The sequence below is a fragment of the Carassius auratus genome, chromosome 22 (genome assembly GCF_003368295.1).
Source record: "Carassius auratus strain Wakin chromosome 22, ASM336829v1, whole genome shotgun sequence".
NCBI lineage: Eukaryota > Metazoa > Chordata > Actinopteri > Cypriniformes > Cyprinidae > Carassius > Carassius auratus.
Window position 1 is genome coordinate 31821040 of NC_039264.1, and position 27341 is coordinate 31848380.

Below are 27341 nucleotides of genomic sequence, written 5' to 3' on the forward strand. Positions count from 1 at the left end.
GAAAGAACATTTTCTTATGGGCGTGTTTGAATTTAATGTGGTTTAAAAAAACAAAATATCGTCTGTATTGTGCAACCATAGCGGTGGCGGAAAAGGTTCTTCGCCTTCAAGGCATTTAAACAAAACGAAAGTAAACTTAGCCGTAGATTACGTGATTTTTTGAGAAACGAGCCTCGAAATGGAAATGAAACTCTTTATGGATTTAGCCTCTGTTTCATACGTAATATCATTAATAAATTGATCTACAGGTTTAGGCTGGCGATGGTCTCCCTGAATAACCAGCTGATAAATGCTCAAACGTTAAAAGCTGACAATAGTTGCACAAGCTAAAACCGGCATACGAGCAGGTGTATGATAGCTTTCAGCAGCGATAACAAAATTGCATTGTAGATATTTAACTTGCTTATTACTATGAGTTGACGAACAGAAAACTAATATAATAAAAACACGATAAACACCCTCCTCCTCTCTCCTCCCTCATCTTACATACCTACAATAACAGCAAGTTACTATCGCTTTCTTTATACAGCAACAACGGCACCAGCATAACTTCTCCCTTTTTAATTACGTTTCTTTTTTGTTATTACAGATTTAACTGATCGATCAGGGGAACATCAACTGCAATCATGGGAGGCTACCTTGTGCTCACTTTGTTTGTTTTTCTTGTTGATGGTAAGTCATTTGAATTAAATTGCATGTGATATTTTCTTAAATAAATGTCTCTGGCAATCTCTCTCTCTCTCTCTGTCTCTTTCTACACTGTATATAGGTTAGTATAAAATCTAAATTTAAATAGAGCGATCTAACTCCAAGTAAGGACTGATTGCAAGTACACCCGGCTGCAGCCTGCAGATCGAAGCGGGGCTGCACCTGGGGCGGGGTTGCACGTGTAGCCCCGCCCCACACCTACTCTGATTGGTTCGATCGTCTTTCATAGACATTCATGAAAGGAAATGTGTGCGAAGTTGGTGTAAGACAGAGTTGTTTAAAAAGCCAAAAACGCTGTGCAGTTTTACAAAGCCTTTATTATAAAGCAGGTGTTTAATTGTTAACTTGTCTCACTATGTCTGATTTATTGAATCACGAGATGTTAGCTGCTGCAAGTTTAATCTTCTAGACCAATCGAATTCACAAAAGAATTAGGGACATTTTTAAACACTTAATGTGAAAGTACGTGGCTTTATACATTAAAAATGTTTTAAAAAGACCAAACTCTGTAAACAAATTATTATTAAAGCATTCTACTCAGAGACAAGAAGATATGATGACAGAATACAAACGCAACGCGTTTAATTACGCGTTAAGCATTTTCCTCCCATAACCTGCTTGTCTGTAAATAGAATGCTTTATTAAAAATGTTTGGCGTTTGGAGACACCCAGACAGCAAGCAGTTTTGGCCCAGATCCGGCCCACATCTGGCCAACATGGATTTCACACGGGCCAGATGTGGGCTGGATCTGGGCCGAAACTGCTTGCTGTCTGGGGAGCGGAATGTTGCTGCTCGGATCGTATTCGAATTCTGAGTATGGGTCACCATACTTGGCTGTATTCACTGTCAGTTTCACTGTCACTTTCAACTTAACTCACCAATTGAGTGTACACTCTAAACATAAGAGTCAAACAGAAAACGAAAGTTTTGCTTTGATATTCAAAGAAATGATTCCAGCTTCAGTTTCACTTCACTAATATGACCTTCAATGGTTGACTAAACAGATGATAAAGTGTTCAAGTAGTTAATGTATTAAATGTTTATCTGCGATTATCCTACCTCACATTTTCTTTTCCCCATGAAAAATGTAGAACAGTAAATCCCATCTTCTGTGATTATATTCGCCGAAATCATCTTTTGCCATTTAAACAACAAACGGTTAAAGTTAAGAAAGTCAAAAATATAGTTTGTCACTGTCTCCAGGTCTGGTTGCTGACACATCTGGATTGAACTTGCTGTCAGTGATGGAGGGACACAATGTGACTCTAAGCACAGGTGTTACCAAACAACAACGTGACAAGATGCTGTGGTATTATACTCTGATAGCTCTGATCAATGGAGATCCCAGTAAGAGTTGTCTGTATTATGGTGAAGGAGGGATATTCAGAGACAGACTGGATGTGGACTATGAGACTGGATCTCTGATCATCACAGATATCACATCTCAACACGCTGGACGTTATGAAGCAAATTTCATCCAAAGCAAGAGCACGGGAACCAGCCAAAGCTTGAATCGAAACAGCAAGTGTGACGGCACAAAAATCACCAGAAAAATGAGCAACATCGGCGAAACCATAAAAACTTTAAGTGTTTCTGTCACTGGTGAGTATAATTCAGTGGTTATTCAGTCATTCAGGGGTCCATTCACTCACAAGCTGCATTTTACAAACAAATAACTCAGCAATTACTTGAATGTGGACATTTAGATGGTATTAAAATAGGGCTGCACGATTAATCGCATGCGATTGTCATGCGTGTCTTTGTCAGTAAAGCCGGTTCTGTGATTAGCAGTAAATGTCCACCACCTGGTTTCAAATGGAGCGGCACTTCCCAGCTAGAATTTTCTTTGTTCTAAAATGTTCTAAGAACATTCCCATGGATTGTTCTAACAATGTTTTTAGCGGGTAGTTTTATTTTTGTTCCCAGAACGTTCTCTCAAAAGATAGGATAACGTTCTCTAAAAACATTCTACAAATGTTTATCAATAACATTATTAGAACATTATTCCATAACATTCTAATTAAGATTTAAGTGGATGTTTAGATGTGGATGTTGATGTCTGTTTAAAAGTAATAGCTTGGTTTGATGTCACCATAATGCTGGTAAGTGTTGGCTTTAGTTGTGCAATTTGACACTTGACTTGTCGGTGTTGTTTTTTAGCTGCTGTCATCTTTATTGTGGCTAAAACAGCAAACGAATATGTGGTTCAATGGTGCTGTTTGCTTGCTGATGATTGATATGTCTGATTACTTGTTTTCACCCAAGCTACTGTGTGATGTTAGTTAAGTATTATTTATTAAAGTGACTCAATGGTCAACAGCCTGACACCCAGTTGAATTTAAAGCAGATAATTTCAAAGATTGAAAGAAATTTGTCACACAAACATCAAGATTCAGTGTATGAATCTCAACAATGGTGACATGCTTTATGCTGCAATGTATTCTGGGTACATCATGCAAAACTCATCCGTAGCACCCAGAATGCATTGCGGCATGAAGCATGTCACCATTGTTGAGATTCTTACACTAATTCTTAAGGTCTCTGTATGTCTAAGCATCCTATGGTTTGAAGTGATTCTAAAACAATGTAGTTTAAAAAGATCAGATAAAAATAAAATGACATAAATTGTCAGGACCCTGTGTATTGCAACACATCTGCTATAGTCACTAATATTAAATTAATAGCGTAGAACAGACTCCTGGTAAAATCAGTTGATCAGATTGTTACATTAAGACATCTTTAATATCAGCCAGTAGCCAACATTAACGAATGACATCTTTTTCTCAATGTTTTGCTGTAACAGGTATAATTACAGCAGCTAAATGAACGCTAACACTGAAAAGAGTCATACTTCCTAAGTACTGATCAGCATAATGGTGACATCAAACTAAACTATAATTTTCAATAAACCATCAACATCTCTGTTAATCTCAATAAGAACTTTTTTACATTTATGACAGAAATAAATCTTGTTTATAATAAGTGAAGATTGTCATGTTTTTGGAGTAGTTACGCTAGAGTTTGACACCAAACAGAGGTTGGGTTTTCACTTTCAACCAACATCTGACTTCTGAGCAATGTCAGTCCACATCTAGTGTGATGGGAAGCCGTAATTCACTGACAAGCTGTGCAATATCACGTTCATAATCGCAGATTAATCGCATGCGGTTATGAACGCGATATTGCGTAGCTTGTCAACGATCTACGGCTCTGTATATTAGGTGCGGCTCCATTTGAAAGCAGCTGATGGACATTTACCGCTAATCACAGAACCATCTTTACTGATGAAACACACATGACAATCGCATGCGATTAATCGTGCAGCCCTATATTAAAAATATCATAATTTGGTCCTCTAAGACCTTTTATCAGAAATAAAATTAGAATTGATCACTTATGATGTTAATTATTCCACAATAACAGCTGATATTAGAAACAGGACACTGTAGGTGGTTTGTTCCTTGTTTAGAAAGGTTTTCTGGCAGCTACAAATAAATATAAATGGCTTTAGAAAAATAAATAAATTAAAAATAATACTAAATAAAATAACTGTGTTTTTTTTATTATTATTTATTCATTATCATTCCATTGTGTTTTCCAGCCTCTCTCTCTAGAACTGACAAACCCAACAAAGTATCATACAATGGGGACAAGGAACAAGAGCATGAAAGCAGTATGTTTTTTCCTCCCTTCCTCCTTTATTTATGTACAATAGATCACAGAACAAATACTAGTTCATTTATAAAGGCACATTGTTCTAAAGAGTGACCGCCTCCAACATATTCCTCCCAAATTGATCTCTGTCAGTAATATTCAGCATTGTCAGCAATGATTTTATTGTTAGTATTATAACTGTTATTTTATATATAATGTTATTTATTTTTAACTGACTGTAATCTTAAATATCTTATTTGAAATATATCAATCAAAAGATTTAGCAATGTATTTAATAAGCAATAATCTCAGAAATTTTAACAGAGGAATTAGTCTTTCAGATCTCTATAGGATCTTTGAGAGGCTCCATAAAGAGAATATATCCAGTGAATACTGTACAACAGACTGTCAGATTCACTCACACTAATGTCTCTTTTCTTAATTCAGGTCTGTCTTTGGGTCTTATAGCTGGAATATGTGTTGCTGCTAGCTACAGCTGCTATTCTTGGTGTGATTAACTATCGTTGCAGGAGATCTAGCAAGGGCAAGTATCACCTACAGATAAGAATTTGACAGAAAAACCATCTTTATTAAGCAAAATGAGTGTTTAATTGTCTGTGTGTTTTTCTTTTTTTTTTTTTTTTTACAGAAAACATTGATAAAAACAAGTCTGAGCAGCTGCTGAAAGTCCCATTGTGAGGTAAGACACTGCGTTATTGTACATTGAACTTGAAATCATTTTATTTTAGCTATATTTAAATGAACAAATTTAGTTGACTAACTTTCAACATTTTATTTAAATGTAGCTAAAATGAAGGTATACGGATTAATAAATGCCTTCCGAAGTGAAGCGATGCATTTTTGTAAGAAAAATATCCATATTTACAACTTTTATAAACGTTAATCTCTGAAGTAGCATCCATCAGATGATGTAGGCCAGGGGTCGGCAACCTACAGCACGTGTGCCAACAGTGGCACGCAGAGGGATGAACGCTGGCACGCGAGCGATAGCGAAAACTGCATACTGACGTACATTCTGAGGTAATAACTTCTCATAGTCACAAAGGAACTGATAGGAACTATAAAAACTATTAAAGTGTGAGAATTAAGTTGTGCTAGTCGCTGCACATACTTGGCGCTTCAGATCAAATCCTCAGCGGTCTAACAGCGCTCGTCAATGTCAAAATGACTGAGATGGCCAATCAAATCAAAGTAGGCGGGGTTTACTGTTCACAGAATCAAAGTGCAAAGCGTCAGTTTAATGTTAAAGTTGGCACGTCATGCCGAAAAGGTTGCCGACGCCTGATTTATTATTATATGATTATATTTTAGAGTAAAATCTTGATTAAAGGTTTATTATTATAAATTATTATTATTATTATTATAAATAATAGCTATTTTTATCACTTGTAGTTATAAATAGTCACTTGGAATTATGAATTTGATTTACTTAAAAAAAAAAACAGTTTATTTTTATTTTGTCTTATTTTATGCATTTATCATACGCTAAGAAAAAGCCTCTCCATGTTAGTTAATATAAAATGTCATAAATAATAATATATACGTTATATTGGCTTATGCTGAAATCTCAGACATTTGTCTTAACAAATCTTTGTTTTGTTTTGCTTTCTCCTCTGTCACTCGCGTATTCGTCATTGCGTTTGCCCACATCCTACGTCATCCGGTGGACAACACTCTCGTGAACGTGCGCACGACAGGTAGCGGAGGCTAAAGACAAAGGTTTAAGTTGTAAATATGGATATTGTTCTTAAAAAATGCATTGTGCCGCTTCAGAGGGCTTTATTAACCCCTCTCGGAGCTGTGTGGACTTCTTTTATAATGGATTGGTTCAGTTCTTTTGGACATTAAATTCTGGGCTACCATCCACTCCCATTATAAAGCTTGGAAGAGCCAGGATGTTTTTAAATATAACTCTGATTGTATTCGTCTGAAAGAAAAATGTCATATATGAGGCTTGAGGATTAGTAAATCATGGAGTAATTTTCATTTTTGGGTGAACTATTCCTTTAATATAACGTAAATTATGTCTCCATGTAGCCATTTCACATCATTAAAATAATGTCGACCCAACATATGTATAAAACAATGTGGATTTTTTTAAATAATGCAAGTCTTTCATGGGTTTTTTACTACACCTTTCAGACACATCATGTCTATTATATTAAGCCACAGAAGCCTTAATACTCTGGGTTCCCTTTAACTGGAAATCTTGTTAACTTGATGACAGATGTGATGATTTTTTAAAACAAATAAATACACTGTAAACATTGTTTATTTATTTCTCTTTGTTTTCTGTGATTACTTGTTTTCTTACAGAACGACAAAGGTCGAGCGATTTGACAAGATTGTAACAAGAACTGGGCCCCCTCAGACTCAAATATAAGGAGAGCAATTTAGTGGGGAAGAACAGTGAACCAAATCTTGTAAAATGTTCATTAAAAGTACAAATTACTATTTACTTTTACTATAAAATTTGAATGTTCCTGGAGTGGCTGTTTGAGTGTTTCTGCAACCACGAGGTGGAGGCAGTCGCTGTAATACCTACCGAAATGGAAATGTTTTTTTCTTTGTACCTCGGTATCTATTTACAAATAATCTGACTGTAACACTGTTTCTGAAATTATACAGCCAATACCTTGTGATTATTAGGAAAATGGACATATCTAGACTGTGTAAATGTTGTTAAAATGCTATCGAAATTATTTTTATTAGCTTTTATTTGCATCTCTGTACTATGTATTAGCCAACTATGAAACTTACATAGCACAAAGTTGCTTTTTGAGGAGAAACATATATTAAGCTATTCTGTATAAGAGAACCACTAATTTTACATAGATATATTCCACATGAAGTACTACACTACCCATATAATAGTATATAATACTGTCTGTGAAAACTGTTTAAATGCTGTAAACAACAATTCACGTGTAGACCAAATAAGAGCTGTAAAAATCTCCCTCCTGATTATATGGGGATATAACCACCCCAAAATCGTGGCATTAATCACTTACCCCATGTCGTTCCAAACCCGTAAAACTATTGTCACTATTGTTCATCTTCGAAACACAATTTAAGATATTTTGGATGAAAACCGGAGGGCTTGAGAGTGTCCCATAGACTGCCAAGTAAGTAACACTCTCAAGGTCCAGAAAAGTATGAAAAGCATCGTCAGAATAGTCCAACTGCCTCCAGTGCTTGTTATGAAGCGACGAGAATACTTTTTGTACACGAAGAAAACAAAAATAACGACTTCAACAGTCCACCTCCTCTGTGTCTCTCCAAAACACCGTAGCGCCATTTTGGCAAATCTGAGCTGTACGCAGATGGCGTATGGAGTCGCGCGACAAGGATGCATTGTTTATGTGTTTTGGTATTTACGTTTTGGTTTGAATGAAAACAGTGCGACAGCGCAGCGCGGTTGACAAAGAAGAGCGTACGGCCGGTGTTCTGAAATATTCGGTTTCTGAGATTTTCGGCGACGCTGGGCGGAGCATACGTGAATATTCATGAGTTTCCTGTTTGGCGTTAAAGCGACCCTGAAAATATTAGTACTTTGTCACCGGATCACATAAACTGGTCAACAATTACGTTTCAGCTTTGAATGAAGATAAGCAAACGTAGAATATAATTGTTCGTTTGTGCACTAAATGTTATTAATTGTTTGCTTATTTGCCAGAGGCATCTGCCCATCGTTAGAATACGCTACAAGTAAATGGACCAGCAGCTGTTAAACATTTAATCACATTCCTCTGTTGCTATTAAAAACATCTCATTTGATAAGTATGTCGTTTGAGGTTGTGAATGGTGTCACAAACTTTTTTTTTCTCCTTAAAAAAGGTGTCAAGTGGATCACATGACAAAGCCTGCAGTTTATGAAGCTGTTTGTTTGCAATTAATATATCTGTTACAAATCAGCAGAGTTTGATACTTGCACTTCTGCCTCTTATTTTTTTTTTCCTATGTCAAACAATCAATCAATCACCTTTATTTATATAGTGCTTTAAACAAAATACATTGCGTCAAAGCACTGAACAACATTCATTTGGAAAAGAGTGTCTCAATAATGCAAAATGATAGTTAAAGGCAGTTCATCATTGAATTCAGTGATGTCATCTCTGTTCAGTTGAAAATAGTGTCTGTTTTTATTTGCAATCAAGTCAATGATATCGCTGTAGATGAAGTGACCCCAACTAAGCAAGCCAGAGGCGACAGCGGCAAGGAACCGAAACTCCATCGGTGACAGAATGGAGAAAAAAACCTTGGGAGAAACCAGGCTCAGTTGGGGGGCCAGTTCTCCTCTGACCAGACGAAACCAGTAGTTCAATTCCAGGCTGCAGCAAAGTCAGATTGTGCAGAAGAATCATCTGTTTCCTGTGGTCTTGTCCTGGTGCTCCTCTGAGACAAGGTCTTTACAGGGGATCTGTATCTGGGGCTCTAGTTGTCCTGGTCTCCACTGTCTTTCAGGGATGTAGAGGTCCTTTCTAGGTGCTGATCCACCATCTGGTCTGGATACGTACTGGATCCGGGTGACTGCAGTGACCCTCTGATCTGGACACAGACTGGATCTGGTGGCCACGGTGACCTCGGAACAAGAGAGAAACAGACAAATATTGGCGTAGATGCCATTCTTCTAATGATGTAGAAAGTACGGTGTTATGTGAAGTGTTTCCGGTTCCAGTTTACCTAATTAATGCAGCCTAAAAATCCTTTAACGGATTTGGATATTAAAAGCATATTAGTATGTTATGTGTATGCCAGGTTAAAGAGATGGGTCTTTAATCTAGATTTAAACTGCAAGAGTGTGTCTGCCTCCCGAACAATGTTAGGTAGGTTATTCCAGAGTTTAGGCGCCAAATAGGAAAAGGATCTGCCGCCCGCAGTTGATTTTGATATTCTAGGTATTATCAAATTGCCTGAGTTTTGAGAACGTAGTGGACGTAGAGGAGTATAATGTAAAAGGAGCTCATTCAAATACTGAGGTGCTAAACCATTCAGGGCTTTATAAGTAATAAGCAATATTTTAAAATATATACGATGTTTGATAGGGAGCCAGTGCAGTGTGGACAGGACCGGGCTAATATGGTCATACTTCCTGGTTCTAGTAAGTAATGTGTGTACTTTAGTGTAATAATTAAACAAATCATATGCAAAAAAAAAAAAAAAATTGTAAAGCTTGCTATTTGATACAAATGTTGTATTGTTTAACCAGTATTGTTTAAAGTTTTACTACAATTTGTTCCTGAAATCCACACTTTTGAAATCAAGATAAATCAAAGGTAATCAAACCAAGCACAACCTAATAAAACACGTTTCATGGATAAAGGGCTTTGTAAAAAAAGATCATGTTTGTGGATATTCTACTAATATTAAAAACACGTGGGTCATTCTTGAATGGCTTATTCTGCAATGGGTATAAAAAATCTGGTCCCATTGATTTGGAAACATGTTTCTTCTCCCAACATTTAGACTGATTTATTTAAATTTGTTCATGGTGTTTAAATCTCTGTTTGCCATTTGTTGTTCATATAGGAATTTACTTTAATAATGTATTTAATAATTTACTTACAACAGAAATCCTATAACATGTGCTTGCTTATGTGAATCAGTAGGCCTGTCCCTAAACACATATACAAGTAAACCCTTGTGTAGCTTTCACCTGTTATTTTTTTTTTAAACATGTATTTTATGTTTATACAGGTGTGTAGTAAATGTCATTTATGTAATTCCTTCACCTCATCTGTCAATAAAACTCTTAACACAGAATCAGTTGAAGTCTTTATTCAGCAAAAGCAATCTACTTTTATTTTTGGAATGAAAATAAACAAATTACTGTATGTTTTGATATAGCCATTTGTTATTAAACTACAAAACATTGTAATTGTTATAAGTTTTTAGAAAATAAGCAAAACATTGTTAAAGTACGACAAGGTTGTAGATTTCAAAACTTGACCTATACACATTTGATTCAAAATTATTTTCAAGTGCACCACAATGCAGTTTATGATTAAAGACGTTTTTTAATTTATTTTAATTATATAGTGCATTTTATTTACTAAATTTCTAAATTTTGGGGCAAATAAATAAATTAAAATACAGAGATTAAGCATGTTTATATTCCAGTTCATATGTGCATTAAAAAAAAAAACATCCAGCTTTCACTTTTGTTATTAAACACATTTTTTTGAATGACTGAGTAAACGATTAGGAATGACACAGAATAATCATTAGAGTTCAGGAGATTGTGTTGAACAGGACCACATCCCTAAATGCATTGAAGCAACTGCCATGAGATTGGTTGATTAGATAATTGCATTAATAAGAAATTGAACAGGTGTTCCTAATAATCCTTTAGGTAAGTGTAGATCTGCGATCTATTTACACTATGTGCGTGAATCGGTGGGCGGGGCTAAACAGGCAGTGATGGCGTAGTAGCAGGCATTGATCATCTTCTGTGGAGGCGGTGTTTAAGCACACTATTACATCATAGAGTCCTACATTCCACAAACGTTGTTTTAGCAGACTGGCTTCAATATAAGCTGTTTTTAGACTAACAAGAATGTATTGAGTTCTAAAACTTGCTTTTATGATACAGTGAGCCCATATATGTCAAAAGATCAAGGGAATTTCGATTTCTAATTTCATGACCCTTTTAAGGCTCCACCTGGCTCCTTCTTCTCTTTGGCTCCACCCCTTTTTGGCTTCATTTTTCTCTTCCTTCCCTCCAGATGCACCTCAGTCCTCACTTCTGGTGCTATCCTGTCAGACCCTTTTCTTCGCCTCTATCTCTGAATCCGGCAGCATTGCCTCGGACTACTGTGCATAAGATACCATGCTGAACCATTGCCAAAGCCCTCTCCCTCTACCTTTGAACAGTCTGATATGACACAGTGTTTAGTTGATTTTCCTATGTTTCCATTCAGTTTTCTATAGTCACTATAGTCTAGAATGAAGTACATGAGATTTGCTCAGATTTTGCCCCAGTCTGCAGTCTGGAGAAGCTGACACTAGATGCTGAAGGCAGAGCCAGTCTATAGATTTGATTTGACCTATTTCATAGAAAAGTGAGTCATGTATGATGGTCACAGACTCCAATTTTTTTTTTATTCTTAGACTATGAATCCATTCAGATGGAGGAGACCAGATGTCTGATATTTTGAGTGGATTTTAGAAAGCATATTGTTTTGTGAACCACATTAATGTCTGATAGTGTATGATTTTGTTTATCGGGAAAAACAGTGTAATTGACACTCAATACAGTTTAAACTGAAATGTTAAATAATATTCACCTGATGGCCACAAATGTACTGGAAACCTTTGATACAGTTCAGAAGAAAACACTGGTCATTTTTATTTTAGCAGATGAAACCTATTTAAACTAAGAAATGTCACAATATTAATGGATTTCTGTTCTGTTTTCAACTTTAACAGTTTTTGTAAGATCTGATGTCATTGACCAAAACAACAACAGCAGCTGCAGCAGCCACGCCCATCAAAGCAGTGACGACCAATCGGATCACAGCTTCAACTGTATCACAACACTGGACACAGACTTCTGGGGGTGTAAAAAAAAAGAAGTAATGATAGTGCTGTCATTTTTAACAAGATGGTTTATTCTCTGTAACAATCTCAAAATTGTGTTAAAAAACATTAATATCACGGCTGGTTTACCTGCACGTGCCTGACAGAATTTAGTGAAGTTGAGCTGTTCATATTCTGATGAAGATGAAGATGATGATGAAGACCGAGAGTTTCTGCTGATGGCACGGACAGGCAGACGAGCTGAACATGACATAAATATTCACAACATAGGTCAATAAGGCACTGGTTCAAAAGTTTGCCACTGAAGGCAATTTCAGTAAACACACAGGATTGGAAACATTTTGAAACAGTTATGAAATAATTAAGCCTTATTTACTAAAATCACTTGACTGCTGGTGTGATGTGTACTCTACGAAAAATAAGTTTATTCAAGTGTGCTATTAGTATACTTCTTTTAAACTAAAATTAGGAAAGTATGCTTTTAGTTTACTTTTTATGTACTTATCAGAAATTAGCTTTATGTGCTCTTCAGATATATACTTAATATTACATTTAAGTATACTTGAATTATTCTTACAAAAAGTCTAAATATATTTGAGCTATAATCCTAGAATCCATGTTTTCATTATTATACAGTAGAGGGCGCTAGTACACTTCTTCTGCACAGAATTTCCAAAATAACACAAGTGATGAAGAAAAAAGAAACACCAGATACTAACCTGTTTTTATACTGTCTATGATACTAACACATGTACTCTAACACGATCATCTGACATGAAACAGCATCAAAACTGTAATGTTATGGAATAAAATGTTGACCGATGAAGAGGTAATAATTACAGTCAAGCTTTGGGGTGTTGATCGATTCCATCTACATTTTGATTATCATTCTGAATCCAATTCATAGAGTTTTTTTCAGCTTTTTGTTCAAAATGTTATTTCTTTATTTTTTTATGAAACCTAACCACATTAAAATGTTTGAAAAAAGAATGCATGAAGCTAGAATAAAATGTTTTTGTTTACAAGCAGATACTCTGTTCTTTCTTTGGATGTTTTGTATGTTCAGATATTCATATAACAAAATATATACACAAGAACTAAATGGTGACATAGAAGTATAATTAAAGTATGATGTAAAGTTCACTAGAATATAGAATACAATAGAATATAGATAACGTATCAAATGATGACAGTGCCGTTTTGAAATGTCATGTCAAATATTGGCTCATTTTGGATTTCATGAGAGCTACACATTCCAGAAAATTTGGGACAGGTAGCAATAAGAAGCCGGAAAAGTTAAATGTACATATAAGGAACAGCTGGAGGACCGATTTGTAACTTATTACTTACTATTTGGAAAAGAGCATAATATCATCCAAACATTCAGAGAATCTGGAACAATCTATTTAAAACAATTTAAAATTAACTTATTTTTTACGTTAAAATCATATATTTTCTCAGTTTAAACATTTGACATATCATCTATGTTGTATTCTTAATAAAATACTGAAATTTGAAACTTCCACATCACTGCAATCTGTTTTTATTCCCAATTTGTACAGTGTCCCAAAATTTTTGTAATAAAGTTTGTACTTAGAACTGTCACGATCTTTAGTTGGAGTGCCCATGATCTTCAGTAGAGGGCACTTCACTCAATCTCAACTCCATTTCCCATCCTGCCTCATTCCTGGTACTGATTGCACACAAACACCTGCATCTGCACTCACACCTGCACCTCATTTCAGCTAATACACACACATATATAAGCAACACACTCACTCCACCCCGTCGACTTTCAAGAGTCTAGTCAGGTCACCGTTGACCGTCCAGAGTCAGGTCAAGTCACCATTAACACCCAACAGTCAAGTAAAACAACAGTTAAACTTCATGAGTCAAGTCAGTTCCCTGTTGACCTCCCAGAGTCAAGTCAGGTCCCCATTGATCAGATCCCTTTACCAGAGCCTAGTCAGATCACCGCTGACCATCCAGAGTTAGGTCAAATCACCTCTGACCATCCAGAGTTAGGTCAAATCACCTCTGACCATCCAGAGTAAGGTCAAATTCAATCGAACTCCCAGAGCCTCGTCACGTCTCTCGTCACAAACTTCCAGAGCTCTCGTCCTACCCTGCCAGGGCCATGGAGGCCGTCTATGAGCTCTCATTTGTTCCGGTCATGGCTATGGAGGCCATCCACCAACTCTCTGTCTGTCCTGTCATGGCCACAGAGGTCCTCCATGAACCCACTGCCTGCTCTGTCTCATTTGCTCAACTATGGTGGTCTACTGCTCCGCCCTGGCGGGCTTCTGTCCCGTCTTCTCGGCTGTGGTGGTCCTCTGCTCCACCCTGGTGGGCTTCTGTCCTGTCTTCTCGGCTGTGGTGGTCCTCTGCTCCACCCTGGTGGGCTTCTGTCCTGTCTTCTCGGCTGTGGTGGTCCTCTGCTCCGCCCTGGTGGGCTTCTGTCCCATCTGCTTGGCTGTGGTGGTCCTCTGCTCCGCTCTGGTGGGCTTCTGTCTCGTCACTCCCACGTTACCTGCTCTGCCCTGGCGGGCCCTTGTTCCCAAGTTAAGCCCACGGCGGGTCCCTGTTCCTGAGTTAAACCTTGATCCCGAGTTAAACCCATGGTGGGCCCCTGTTTCCCATGTTATGCCCAGGAAGGGCCCCTGTTTCCCATGTCAGGTGCAGCAAGGGCTCCTGATCACCATGTTAGGCCCAGGAAGAGCTCCAGTTCTGCCTGCTCTGCCCCGGTCCCCGGCCACTGCACTTCCACACGGACCTGGCCTACCGTCCCTGCCCCTGTTCCAGAACTGCCTACAGTTCTCTCTCCACCTTCAATACCACGACTTAGGTGCCCTTGAGCAAGGCATTGAACCCCCAACTGCTACCCGGGCACTGCAACATAAATGGCTGCCCACTGCTCCGGGTGTGTGTTCACTGCTCTGTGTGTGCGCACTTCGGATGGGTTAAATGCAGAGCACAAATTCTGAGTATGGGTCACCATACTTGGCTGAATGTCACGTCACTTTCACTCACACCTGCACCTCATTTCAGCTACTACACACATATATAAGCAGCACACTCACTCCACCAGATTGGAAAGTCTTGTTTAGCCCTGCCTACATTTCTGAGCATTTGTTAATCCCATGTTTGACCTTTGGACTGTGTATTCCTACTCTGATTCTCTACTGCCTGTCCCGATCTCTGCTTGTTTCTGGTTATCCCTGACACACCTGATGCCATTCCTGATCTCTGCCTGTCTGACCATTCGTTTAATAAATGCTGCAATTGGATCCGAATGTTTCTGACTCTCTCTTCGTAACAAGAACACTGATATTTGTATACTACATAAAGTATACTTAAAAATATACTTGAAGTTAAAATAAGTATACTTAGTCAAATAAACTTGAAAAATACTACTTTTTGGTAATGGTACTCAGAAACACTGAGTAGTTTCACTTCAGAAGCACACCTTTGTATGCTTTTGTATCCACCTTTTTCTTCAAGGTGGAGGTAAGCCTCTCTGCGAGACTTCCGGGTTCATTAGCAGCTATAGGGAAATAATGAGAAGAATAACAACCTGCAGTAAACACTAAAACTGTTTGCACTACAAACCTGTGTTAATTAAGATAATACATTAAAATAATATGTTAAGACACACTATTGTCAATATCAAACAGAAAATTAACTGTTTGTATAGCTAAAAATAGCTGTACATAAATAATTAAAATAATGACATCATTATAAAGAATAAAAATTAACTTTTTTTACAACTATATATATTCTACTTTTTATCTCATAAATGGGCTTAGAACCATAGAACTGTGTGTTTCTTCAAGAAAGAATATAATCACAATGAGGCATAGCAGGTTAAATCTTAGCCTGTAATATGTTAACTGTGACGGTTGGGTTTTGGGAAAAACACAAGGTGAGGGCAGGATCCAATTGCACGTATGGGTTTATTTAAAGAAGGGAAAAATACAAAATAAACAGTCATGAGAGACAAACCAAACAAAAGAGGGAACTGGATGAAACTCGGAGGAACAAGAAGGTAAAGGGAAAACTCGGGAGACGAGCACAACTCACACATAGGGTAAGGACTCCATACAGACAACAGAGAAAGACAGCTCTATATAGGAAGACTAATGACTAAGGATTGTCAACACCTGTGCGATTTAATTGGAGTGCAATTACTGTGAAGACATGACCAGACTAGCGGAATTAAAGTGCCTATGGTGAAGTGCCTAAGGAGAAGTGAGCTCACTAGGGGACACCCAGGAAAACAGAGACGGACAGCGTGACAGTAACTCACCATACACAGCAAGACTGAATGTCTTGCTCACACGGTTGCTCTGTAGTTTATAGAGTCCACAGTGTTTTTTTATGATGTCTGTGATAGTCAGAGATCCGGTTTGATGATCCACTGTCAGTCTGTCTCTGAATCTCCCATCAGGACCATTATCATATATAGTAAAGCGGTCTGTAGTTACATTGATTTCAGCTATCAAAGTGTTTTTAGTTCCAAACCTCCACAGAATCAGATCATCATCCATTATTTCAGTAAAACCAGTTTCTAGAGTGACTGAATCTCCCTCCGTCACTGACACTGATGTCACTTCATCTGTTTCACCAAACATACCTAACAAAACAGAATCACAAAATAAGTGTTCACACTTGTAGTTCGGTTTTGCTTGTTTGTTTGTTTTTTTAGTCCTGCTTCACTAAGAGTTCATGTTGGCATTATAACACCTAACCTAAATACAAAAATAAATAAAAATGTGATGTATGATGTTCATAAGCCTAATCTATATTTTTGCAATGGGACTTCAAAACATTGCTATGTGCTGTGTGCTAGGCTAAATGCACTAATACTAGTATCCGGATGTATGTGACTATATGGTATCTTTCTCAGATGGGATCTCACAAAGAGCTTAAAAAATGAGGAGTCAAAACAGCGGCAGGAATTCTTCCATTGCACACAGATGAAGAACAAAGGCCACACTATTTCTGGTAGATTTGGGAATTTTGGTCTAGTTTCTAATAGTTCACCAAGTAAGTACAGTAATCACTGTAAACAAGCAGTGCAAAACAATATTGTTATAACAAAATCAGGACTTTACAAAAACAATATTTTAAAATAAACAAGTAAGAGCAAGAAGCGGTGTCTTAAAATGAAGATTATTATAACTTACCAACCAAATGCCACAAGCAGAACAAAACAAACATTTGAACCATTTTCAGATTACAGCACTTTAAATATGTGAACACTTCTGTGACGGACAGCTTGTGAACAACAGGAGAGTGTTAAAATACGATATAGTGTTGCTTGTGATACTTCAACCAATAATATTTGACCAACACCCATCCATTGCACATGTACATGCTCTTCTTGCATGCATTGGTTGTCATTCTTAGAAATAATTATCTCACTCTCATAGAAGCAGACCTGATGTTGTATAACACTATCACTATATATATATTTTTTTTCTTTGCAGAATGCAGAAGCTGTTTGTCCAGCAAACAGATCAAACCACAACTCTGTAAAGATGCCAGTAAGAGTTTCACTTTGACTCACAATCTGAGCGGCACAAGCGTCACATGCATTCAAGTGAATATTATTCCTGTTTGGTCTCTTGTTCTCCTGTGCTTTGTTATATTATACATTTTTGAATAACTGTTTTCCCATAGAAAACCACAGCTCATGGTTTTGTTTTTCTAGCACATAGAATGGACATTATACCATGAATGCAATAGCTGTGGTGAAGTGAAACTTCTGTGGTCTGCCTTATTTTCAAGAAATGTTAAACCTGAAGAGTAGAAAACCTGTGTATTATTGGATGCCAGAAGCACGTGTCAGTTGTTTGTTGGTAAAGAGTCTTTTATTTCCTCTCCTGTTGATGCAAACCTCACAATCTGACTTCCTTTTCAATGAAAACAGCGTTACAGACTCTATTTCACACAGCTGAGCATTATGAATAACGTTATGTATTTATTTTACGACACTAATACTTCCTGTTCTGGCATGTGTATATATGCACATATAGAGACGCTGTCTCAAAACAAAGACTATTATTGTCTGTCACTTCATAGCGAGTCTAAATAAGTGCTCTATATTGTGATGACAGCTAGTGTGCTCACTGATGGAGAGGATCCACACACACGCTGCATAAATTACACATTTTAGAGATTTTCATTATAATATTGTATAATGTTGCAGTGCTCAATGACAGCGCTTTATGCTGCACTTCTGGTCAGCTTGTGTTTGTGGCCACTAAGTAAGTTACAAATGTTTTTATACTGTTGTAGTTAATGCTTTGTTTTTATAATGAATAATGTGCTGAATTTGCATTCGTTATTTCCAGATAAAAGATTCGAGCAGTTATGTTAATGTGAGATCTCATTTGGACTTGGGTATCTTGTCATAGATCTCATTATGGACAGATTTTCAGACTCTGTTCTCACTTTTGGTTTGAAATAAACTATTGATGCCAACATAAATGTAGCTTTAATCCAAACACAGAAAACAGTGTAATTAGCACTTACAAAAAAAAAAAAAAAAAAAAAAAAAATTGAATGTAAAATATGCCATATTAAACATTTTTTTGAATCTGTTTGGCCAATTTTTTTATTGACAAAAAAATAAAACAACAATATCTTATTTAATAAAAAGAGCATACACATACATATATACATGCATATATATACAAATGTTGTCATTATACAAAATGTACTAACCAAGCAGAAATTAAAACAAAACAAAAAACAAAGAGGGGAGAAGTACTTCAAAATACATGTCAAAAGCAAAAAGGCTATATAAAAGAATCTAGCAGATCTGACGTCATTGCCTAGAAGAAGTGCAGCAGCTGCAGTAGCCACGCCCACCAGAGCAGTGACGACCAATCGGATCACAGCTTTAGCAGTATCACAACACTGGATGCGGACTAGACACTAGATGGCGCTCAGAAAGAACGGCATACAAAGTTTAAAAAGTGTCTGCCTTGGCAAAATGTGTTGCTGTTGCATTTTGCTTTTGATTGGCAGCACTGTTATACTACTGGCAAATATACATATTTATTTATTTATTTATTGTTAGCCCTTGAGTGTTGTTAGCCGTTAATTACCCCAAAAAGTGAAAATGGCAAAAATGGCACTGACGGCAAAAACAGGTTATGAACTGTTTTGGGCTTGATATAAAGAACATCAGTAGTTTTCAGAAATAACTGCCTGATTTGACTATAAGCTCTTTATATTGGAGAATACCACATGCATCCAATTTACTTGTGCAGGTCAGTATCTATCAAAACTCTGTTTCATCAATGTAAACATTTAGATTATCTCCTGGCTCAAATCTGCAAAATATTACTGAGACATTAAGATATTATAAACTTTAACATCATAGTTTTCTGTAAAGCTGTTTTGAAACAATTGCCATTGAAAAAAGTGCTATAGTAATAAATCTGACTTCACTCGAATTGACTGATATTTTATCACATACTGTTTTATCTGAGATAGTCGTGTATCTGTTAGATTCAGGATTTCATGGTAAAGTGGTTAGTTCATGCTAAAGTTAGACTGAGAGTTTCATAAGAAATGGAAATGGAAAAAGGCATTTAACCACATGCTAATGACGCCTTAGCAGTGTCTGTGTTAAATGTCAACCGCAAACATTCAGCAATGTTCAAGAACAACTGTTTGTCCACCAGAAGATCAGCACAGATGTCCTAAATCAGATGCAAAATGTTTTTTTTTTTGAGGATTTAAAAAAAAAAAAAAAAACATTCTTTAAGAGGCTATAAGAGTCAAGCATGAATATGTTCCAGTGTGCCAAAAGATTAAAGTCATTTGTTCAAATTCCCTGTATTACAGCTTTAAACAGCTCAGATGAAAGACAGACTCTGAGGTAGTCACAAAAGCTTCCTGTGAAGGTCACAAAGCGGGTCTGATACGTGTCTGATCATCTACTCTTGTTGATAGGTGCATATTCCACATGATCATCCTCTTTAACATCCTGTAAAAAACACAAGATAGCAATTTCAATTAAAAAATTAAGACTTAGTTCTGTGACATCATGTTGTTTTCTAAAAGCATTGTAAAAGAGTCACAAAAGCATGAACAGTATGTGAACATGACTGTGATGTCATGAGCTGACATAGGAAATACTTCATGAGTGAGCACTGAAAATATTAACTATGTAGATCTGCTTTAGTTAGACTGAGGAAAGGGTGTTGTATGTGTTGCTAAATATGAGTCACGGTTTCACACACACTGAATACTGATCTTGTGACTTTTATACATATTTAACACGCTGCTGTTTGGTGTTTTTGTCACACGCACAATCACACACACTGCTGAAATGACACACAGATGCACAACATAAATTAATAATAAACAATCTCACCGGTGTCCGTGCTTGTCTTTTGTAGAACGTAGGCTCAATGTAAGTGACCTCGTCTTCATTTATCTCAGCTGTTTCAATGACAACAATAACAGATTAAAACAACTCTGCATTTCTGTGTTTTCAGTGTGTCGTATTGAAGCATCTGTGAGACAATGTAAATATACCGATGACTGCTAAACCCAACATCTACAGACATTATTTTGTGTTCTTTCCTCTGACCTTTGCATGCTGAAAAAGGTTTACTTTATTTGGTCTCAGTGATGTGAATTTATCCATCTCACTTTTAAAGTCAAACAAGTATTATTTGTGGATAACTGTAAGACTGTTCACTCAAAACCTACGCTCACATTGATCATTCATGTGCCTGTGATCAAGAAAGAAACACAAAACCCGTTCTAAGAAAACAAGTTGGTTAAAAGACTGAATCCAATATTTGGTAAAATGTATAAAACGTACAAAAATTGTCTGATTTGTTGAGAAGCAAATTTGGTAAGTTTTAGTCCAATGCAATAACATTTAAGAAAAAGAGGTCTCTCTGGATCAAAATTACTACAACACGACATGAGCATTAGAAGGAACTAAGTAAACACTCTTTTCTTTTACAAATGTAATAGCCGTTAAGAGATTTACTGTAACACTTGCCTTCTTGATCAGTTTTTCTACATTTCCTGCAAATACAAAATATCAGGATTGCAGTCAAAATCAGCAGAGATCCGGCAGCAGCGGCAGAGATCGGCACGAGTTTAGACACTGACAAAACAGAGAGACAGTCATTAGTGTGACCGACTGATGCTTTAAAATGAACATTTATGAATTTCAAAGTTTTAATTTATTTTTCTGTCTACAGTGGGTTACAAGAAAAATTACAAAGGATATTTTTTGTCATTTCAGGCTGAAAAGCAGTACTATAAGAAGAATCATGGTTCGGCAATTGGTAATTTCCAAGCAGTAAAATGCTGAACTTTATTTTTTTTTTTTTACTACCAATCTTAGGAATCATTAATTAAAATCAACACCATGAATAATCACAAATGCACCTGAACATGTGTGACAGAGTTGAGTGATGTCCAGATGTGTGGTCTGGTTTGTGATGGGATTGTTGATCACACAGCTGTAGCTGTTTTTCTCCTGATATTCCACCTCCAGAGGTAGAGAGAGACTGATGCTGAGATCAGACACACTGATGCTGGACAATAAACTGTTTCCTTTGTACCAGGAGAGAGTCACATGACCCACATTCACCACTGAACACAACAATGAACAATTCTGCTGTGATGATGATGATGATGATGATGGAGATGATGATGATAATGATGATGATGATGAACAATTTCTGGTGATGTTAGGCTTGGGTAAAGAAGCTGAGAAAGAATAAAAACATCCGAGTTAATAATACTGTTTCATCCGTTGCGTTATAGAGTTTGTGATGTCATTCAGTGAGTATTTGTGATTTCAGTTTTTTTATAACACTGTCTGAGATACCAACCTTGTAATAATTAATCAAATGGAAACTGATTAATCGGTTAACAATTAAAGTCAGTGTGAAGGTGTATCTCATATGCTATCATTTTTAAGACTGAAAATCTTTAGGATGCATATACTTTAAAGATACAAATTAAAGAAACAGGTATTTAACTCACCATAGACAGTGAGAGTGAAGTTCCTTCTCACACTGCTGGTCTGTAGTTGATAGAGTCCAGTGTGTTCAGTTCTGGTGTTTGAGATGATGAGAGATCCAGTTTGATGATCCAGCTTCAGTCTGTCTCTGAATCTCCCACCAAGATCATCATCATATACAGTCATGCTGTTTGTCATTACACTGATTTCAGCTATTAAAGTGTTTTCAGATCCAAACCTCCACAGAATCAGATCTTCATCCATCATTTCAGTAAAACCAGAGTCTAGAGTGACTGAATCTCCCTCCAGCACTGACACTGACTCCACTTTAACTGTATCACCAAACACACCTGAAGAACAGAGAGTTTGTCAGATCAGAGATTCTGGTGGTTCCAAAACATTTATTTATTGGTGATGCGTCACACAAGTTATATTTTATAAGTAACATATAAAACAAAATAACTGAATATTTTTCAATTTTGACACTGTAAAACTTTGTTTCAAATATTTAATGGGACATTTATATGTACTTTTTTATGTGAACAGGTGGACTGCATCTTCTTAAATTGACCTCCTATGAAGTAAGACCTGAATCCAATAAATCTTACAAGCAATATCTTAGTTTGGTTTTATAAGATTATTTTTCTACACAAATCCATCTGCCATGTGAAACAAACAAAGCATGAATATAAAAGCACAAAACACACATTTGTAACTCACCATTTACTTGCCACAACCCCAAGCAGAACAAAAGGACAATATGAACCATTTTCTTTGCACATGCTAACATTCTAATGAAAATATCTGAAAGCTGACTACAGAAGTGAGATATAAGAGCGTGTGGATCCTCCCCCAACAGGATTCGACCACCCTTCACTGACCACACACTTGGTTTCACTTAAATTACAGTTAAAATGTATAACATTTATTAAGACTCACTTTATAAAGGCAGAAAGCATTAAAAGCTTATTACAGTTTATTAGGCAAGTCTTTCAAATATGTATATGTATATTCCCTTCAGAGGTTCATTCATATGAAAACTTGAATTAGTGAGAGTGAGAAAAGTGTGAAAAAAATAGCCTCTATTGACAAGGAAAGGCCACTGATTTTTTATTTTTTTTTGGCAATGTATTTATGCACACACCAGAACAGGGAGAAGTCATGCTATGAAATGCATTTATAACTTATATTAGTAATAATATTTGTCATGCTTAGCTATTTAATGTCTATGAGAGATGAATTGCGAGTATAAGGAAAAAAACGTGTATTGTGATTCGTATTGGACTCTGAATACATGAATACTGCTTTTTTGTAAAAAGAAAGTCAGACTGTGTGGTTCCTATGAAAAAAGAAATGATGCCGTCCAATAATACGCACAGGCTTTCCATCCACAAGGTCGAACCACATTTCTTTGTAAATAAATGAAACCGGATTGTTTCGCTTTGACCACACAGGCGGGTGAACTGCGTTCTCTCTCTTCGCAAGAAAAAAATAGCGTTGTTTATTTAGGATGTGGTTTTAAAAAACTGTCTTATTCCCCCAGTGGGGGAATTATTTGCCTTTTTCTAATGCACCATTTCTTCTGTCAGTCGCATTTCATTTGTGAGATTCAAATGAAACGAAACTTGGGCTACTTTCCAGGTCACGTGATTTCGTGAGAAGAGTCCTGCCACGAAACTTAAATAGCGAAACTTATATATCTGCTTTATGCACTATAGCTATGTTACGTAGTTTTCATCCATAACATCGCTAACAAATATTTTTCACTGATTTTGTTCATTTTTATTTTTATATGGAGTAGATGGTATCATAACAGATAATTGATCAAATAAAGCAGCAAACAGACTAGCATCCAGCAAACAAGCTTTTTAAATAAAATAATAATAATAATAATAATAATAATAATAATAATAATAATAAAATAAAAGCTGTTTTCAGTGTGATTGACCAATAGAATTAGGGCTGATCTTTTTAATTGTTGGTTGGTTACACGTCACTGCCCTCCGCCCCGCCTACAGACGGTGGAATAAAAGCGCATCTAGTATCGCTTTCTTGTATCAGGAACACCAGTCACCAGAGCCTACAGGCCCACGTGCTCTTTTCTTTGTCTTTTCTTATTTCCCCCTTTTATTCTTGCACTGACTTCTTTTTTCAGAAAAGAAGGAAATAAGAAATCAAAGCTGAAGGATTCTGCAGGAGCATAAATTTTGAACAATGGAAGCCTACTCTGCACTTGCTCTGTTTGTTTTTCTGATTAATGGTAAGTCATATGGCTCTTTATGTCCAATATGTGCTTTGCCTGCATGCAATTTAACATATGCTTTCTATAACAGATAGTCCTGCTCATGCAGAAAAAAAAAATTGCATGCATTGGAAATGTACCTTGCATGCGACAGATGTATCTTTGCTTTGGGGAAAAATGTCCAAATGAATGTATAAACATTCTCAGGATTGCATCGTTACCTGGCTGTAATCGTTTCCCTGTAAGTCACGTGATCGAGCCAAACTAGGTTTCGTTTTTTGTTCGTCACTTGTCTCTTGATAATCAGTTTTCAGTTGATAATCGAGTTGTCTGTCCACTAGCTGAAACTAGCAAACAAGGTTGGTAAGATGTTTTTCAGCAGAACTAACAACATCTAATCAAGGCTGATCATAGCTTTATCTATTTGTCCATTGTAATAAGTTGACTTCCTGGTACTTGCTCTGCCTCTGCACACGTCCCACTGAATCAAATGATCTAACCAGGAACAAACATGATGTAATATGAGCCCTTTGTTCATTATTTTTTTCTAGGCGTGTCTCTGTTTTCTCAATTTTTATTGAATTGATTTATCAGGTGAACAACAGTTAAAATAATGGGAATCTATTTAGTCCTCATTCTCTTTGTCTTTCTCATTTATGGACGTTTGACTTTGTAACTCTTTCTATTTTAGGCGAACAGTCGATTTTTTTTTTCTGTACATTTTAATCTATTTTTCTATTTTATAATAGCATATTCTTAATGTAAAATGGCAAACAGTTTATTGTCAGGTTGTATGAAAGGTTCAGCCCAAATGGCAATTAAAAAAAAAAAAAAAAACGTAGTTCTAGCCAGTTCTAGCTAGTCTTTCAAACAACCGCTGTCAAATATAGCCAAAGTATATCTTCTTTCACCTTATATTTCAAATACATACAAAATCTGAGGCTGTATGTTTGTATCTTTATTATCTAAGATCTCATGCGATTGGATTTCTCATAGGTGTGGTGTTGAACGCCATGTCAAATGTACACATGCACATGAGTTATTGTTGTTTGTTTTTGTCCTCAGGTGTGGCTGCTGATGATGTGACATCAATCTCAGTTATGCAGGGAAATGCAATTGAAATGTCTTCTGACGTTACCAAACAACAACGTGACAAGATGCTGTGGTATTTTAATGATACTCTGATAGCTCTGATCAATGGAGAGCCCAGTACTAGTTGTCTGTATTATGGTGAAGATGAGATCTTCAGAGACAGACTGAAGGTGGACTATGCAACTGGATCTCTGATCATCACAGACATCAGTCCTGAACACTCTGGACGTTATGAAGCAAATTTCATCCAAAGCAAGAGCACTGGAACCAGCCACAGCTTGAACCGAAACAGCAAGTGTGACGGCACAAAAATCATCAAGAAAACGAGCAACATTGGCGACAGCGTAAAAACATTCAGAGTTTCTGTCACTGGTACGTCACTTTTCAGTTCCTGTTCATGAAGGTGACCCGCCTAAACGGTGACTTTCAAACCAGTTCAGCCTGTTTCCATTTTTATAGAAAAACAACATCATAACATATTTTCTGAACAAATGTCATTTCTGCATTCCTGACCTTGACAAGAACAGACTGACACTCCTCAGTCTTACACTAATGATAATTAAAATATAATTGGTCGACAACATTTCTTCCGTTTGGAAAGGTTTTCCTGCTGCTACAAATAAAAGTAGCTACTTTTAATTTCTTTTTATAAATACTGGCTTTTTTTCATTTTGTTGTTGTTTCATTGTGTTTTCCAGCTTATCTGTCTGATCCGCTCAACATCAATGAAGAATTGTTCAATATGGAGAAGGAGCAAGAGTCTGAAGAGAGTATGTTTTTAACATTCCCTTCCTTTTTTATTTACAGTAGATTAGACTACACTGTAAAACCCGACAAGTTCACTTAACTCAAAAAATTGTTGAAACACATTACATTGACGATTTTAAGTCAAATTAACGTAATATTTTTTAGTTCAATAAAATATATATATTTAAGTGTCTGTTACCATAACTGTAAACCCTAGTAAGTTCACAGAACTCTTAAGTTTACATAAAATTAGAAATTACATTTCCAGTTGCCTTAAATATAATAACACTTAATTTCTACATGTATTTTCCTTGTTTTCTGATGCAAAGCATGCTGGGAACTTGAATACGCAATCATTTTAAGTTTACCTTACTACAACAAAATTTTGAGTTTACAGAACTTTTTTAAATTAAGTCCAATGAACTTTCATTATTATTTGAGTGCAATTAACTATTTTCATTTGATTAATTTCACTGTTCGGTTTTACAGTGTATATATATATGTATGTGTGTGTGTGTGTGTTCATTTATAAAAGCGTATTATTCTAAAGGTTGACATCTTCTGTCAGTCGCATTGATGTGTGACTGTGGTGATGTTAGTGATAGTATTATTGCTATATTAGTGTCATTTATTTTATTTTATTCTAACTGAGACTGTGTGTTTGTATCATTCATGCAATGCATTGTCTTTTGAACTGTCTGTCTTTCTCTGTTCTAGGTTCAGTACAGTCTTTAACTCTTGTAGCAGTAATGTGTGCTGGTGTTGTTGCTGTTGTTCTGTTGCTGGCTGTTGTTGTTGGTGTGATATACCATCGCCGCAGGAGCTCTAATAAAGGCAAGTATAACCTACAGATACTACAGTGAGAGAAAAACATCATCTTTATTAAGCAAAGTTATTCTTTAATTGTCTGTGATTTTTTTATTTTTTTTACAGAAGACAGAAAGATAAACTCATCTGAGCATCTGCTGAAAGTCCCAATATGAGGTAAGACTACTGCAGCATTTCCGAAATATACAGATTAGTGCAAATGATATGTTAGAATCTTCACCAAAAAGGTTTAAGTAAAATGAAGTATGAAAAACTGCAATATTTTCAAGATGCAATGGAGAAATCTACCTATTCAGTATATAAATATATGAACTGTAGCCTACAGTTTACCACTGAATACATGGAATTTAAAAATTCACCATCATGTAAAATAAATATTGTAAAGTAGAATCTTATTAAATGATTAATGACAGATGAATTTTTTCATTTTTTTTCCCTGAATTTTCTATAGCCTAAATGTAAACACTGTTCATTTTTCTCTCCTTTCCTTCTGTGAATTG

The 27341-nt window shown here is 36.3% G+C and overlaps 3 protein-coding genes and 1 long non-coding RNA gene across 10 annotated transcripts in view; 2 read left to right on the forward strand and 2 right to left on the reverse strand.

The window, feature by feature from the left end:
* LOC113040404 (uncharacterized) lies at positions 1–12067 on the forward strand. 5 transcript variants are annotated; one of them, XR_003275215.1, is made up of 7 exons: positions 2–672; positions 1913–2311; positions 4311–4382; positions 4811–4907; positions 5013–5063; positions 6612–6613; positions 6717–7474. XR_003275215.1 is itself a non-coding variant. In XM_026198761.1 (5 exons), the coding sequence occupies exons 1-4, from the start codon at positions 627–629 to the stop codon at positions 4879–4881; spliced, it is 588 nt and encodes a 195-aa protein (XP_026054546.1). In that variant the 5' UTR covers positions 2–626; the 3' UTR covers positions 4882–4907; positions 5013–6601. The 5 variants fall into 5 exon arrangements, 2 of the variants coding, with proteins under 2 accessions (XP_026054545.1, XP_026054546.1); XR_003275216.1 differs by lacking the exons at positions 6612–6613; positions 6717–7474 and adding an exon at positions 11813–12067; XR_003275214.1 differs by lacking the exon at positions 6612–6613 and having other exon boundaries at positions 6701–7473.
* On the reverse strand, positions 11806–22714 carry LOC113040581 (uncharacterized). Its single transcript, XM_026198884.1, has 7 exons — positions 22660–22714; positions 22094–22282; positions 20316–20383; positions 19880–19925; positions 16230–16556; positions 12053–12163; positions 11806–11936 (listed from the first exon to the last, which is right to left on the reverse strand). The coding sequence occupies exons 1-7, from the start codon at positions 22712–22714 to the stop codon at positions 11806–11808; spliced, it is 927 nt and encodes a 308-aa protein (XP_026054669.1).
* LOC113040407 (uncharacterized) lies at positions 21578–24533 on the reverse strand. Its single transcript, XR_003275218.1, has 3 exons — positions 24396–24533; positions 21956–22282; positions 21578–21676 (listed from the first exon to the last, which is right to left on the reverse strand). It is a non-coding gene; the product is annotated as an uncharacterized LOC113040407 (long non-coding RNA).
* The window catches only part of LOC113040402 (uncharacterized), a 7579-nt gene continuing 4234 nt past the window's right edge, over positions 23997–27341 (forward strand). For all 3 annotated transcript variants that reach the window (XR_003275213.1, XM_026198758.1, XM_026198757.1), the window contains exons 1-5: positions 23997–24192; positions 25240–25638; positions 25965–26036; positions 26731–26847; positions 26947–26997. Coding sequence is in view for 2 of the 3 variants with exons in the window: in XM_026198758.1 (XP_026054543.1) it covers positions 24147–24192; positions 25240–25638; positions 25965–26036; positions 26731–26847; positions 26947–26996 (684 nt within the window). In the remaining variant the exon portion in view is untranslated. The remainder of the gene's footprint in view (positions 24193–25239; positions 25639–25964; positions 26037–26730; positions 26848–26946; positions 26998–27341) is intronic.

Coding starts and splice junctions, on each gene's coding strand:
- LOC113040404 (XM_026198760.1), top strand. CDS start 627: ATGGGAGGCTACCTTGTGCTCACTTTGTTTGTTTTTCTTGTTGATG. Junction 673..1,912: donor GTTTGTTTTTCTTGTTGATG/GTAAGTCATTTG, acceptor CACTGTCTCCAG/GTCTGGTTGCTGACACATCT. Junction 2,312..4,310: donor TTTAAGTGTTTCTGTCACTG/GTGAGTATAATT, acceptor TGTGTTTTCCAG/CCTCTCTCTCTAGAACTGAC.
- LOC113040581 (XM_026198884.1), bottom strand. CDS start 22,714: ATGTGCAAAGAAAATGGTTCATATTGTCCTTTTGTTCTGCTTGGGGTT. Junction 20,384..22,093: donor TGTATATGATGATGATCTTG/GTGGGAGATTCA, acceptor TCATTGAAACAG/CTGAGATAAATGAAGACGAG. Junction 16,557..19,879: donor ATATGCACCTATCAACAAGA/GTAGATGATCAG, acceptor CTGTTTTGTTAG/GTATGTTTGGTGAAACAGAT.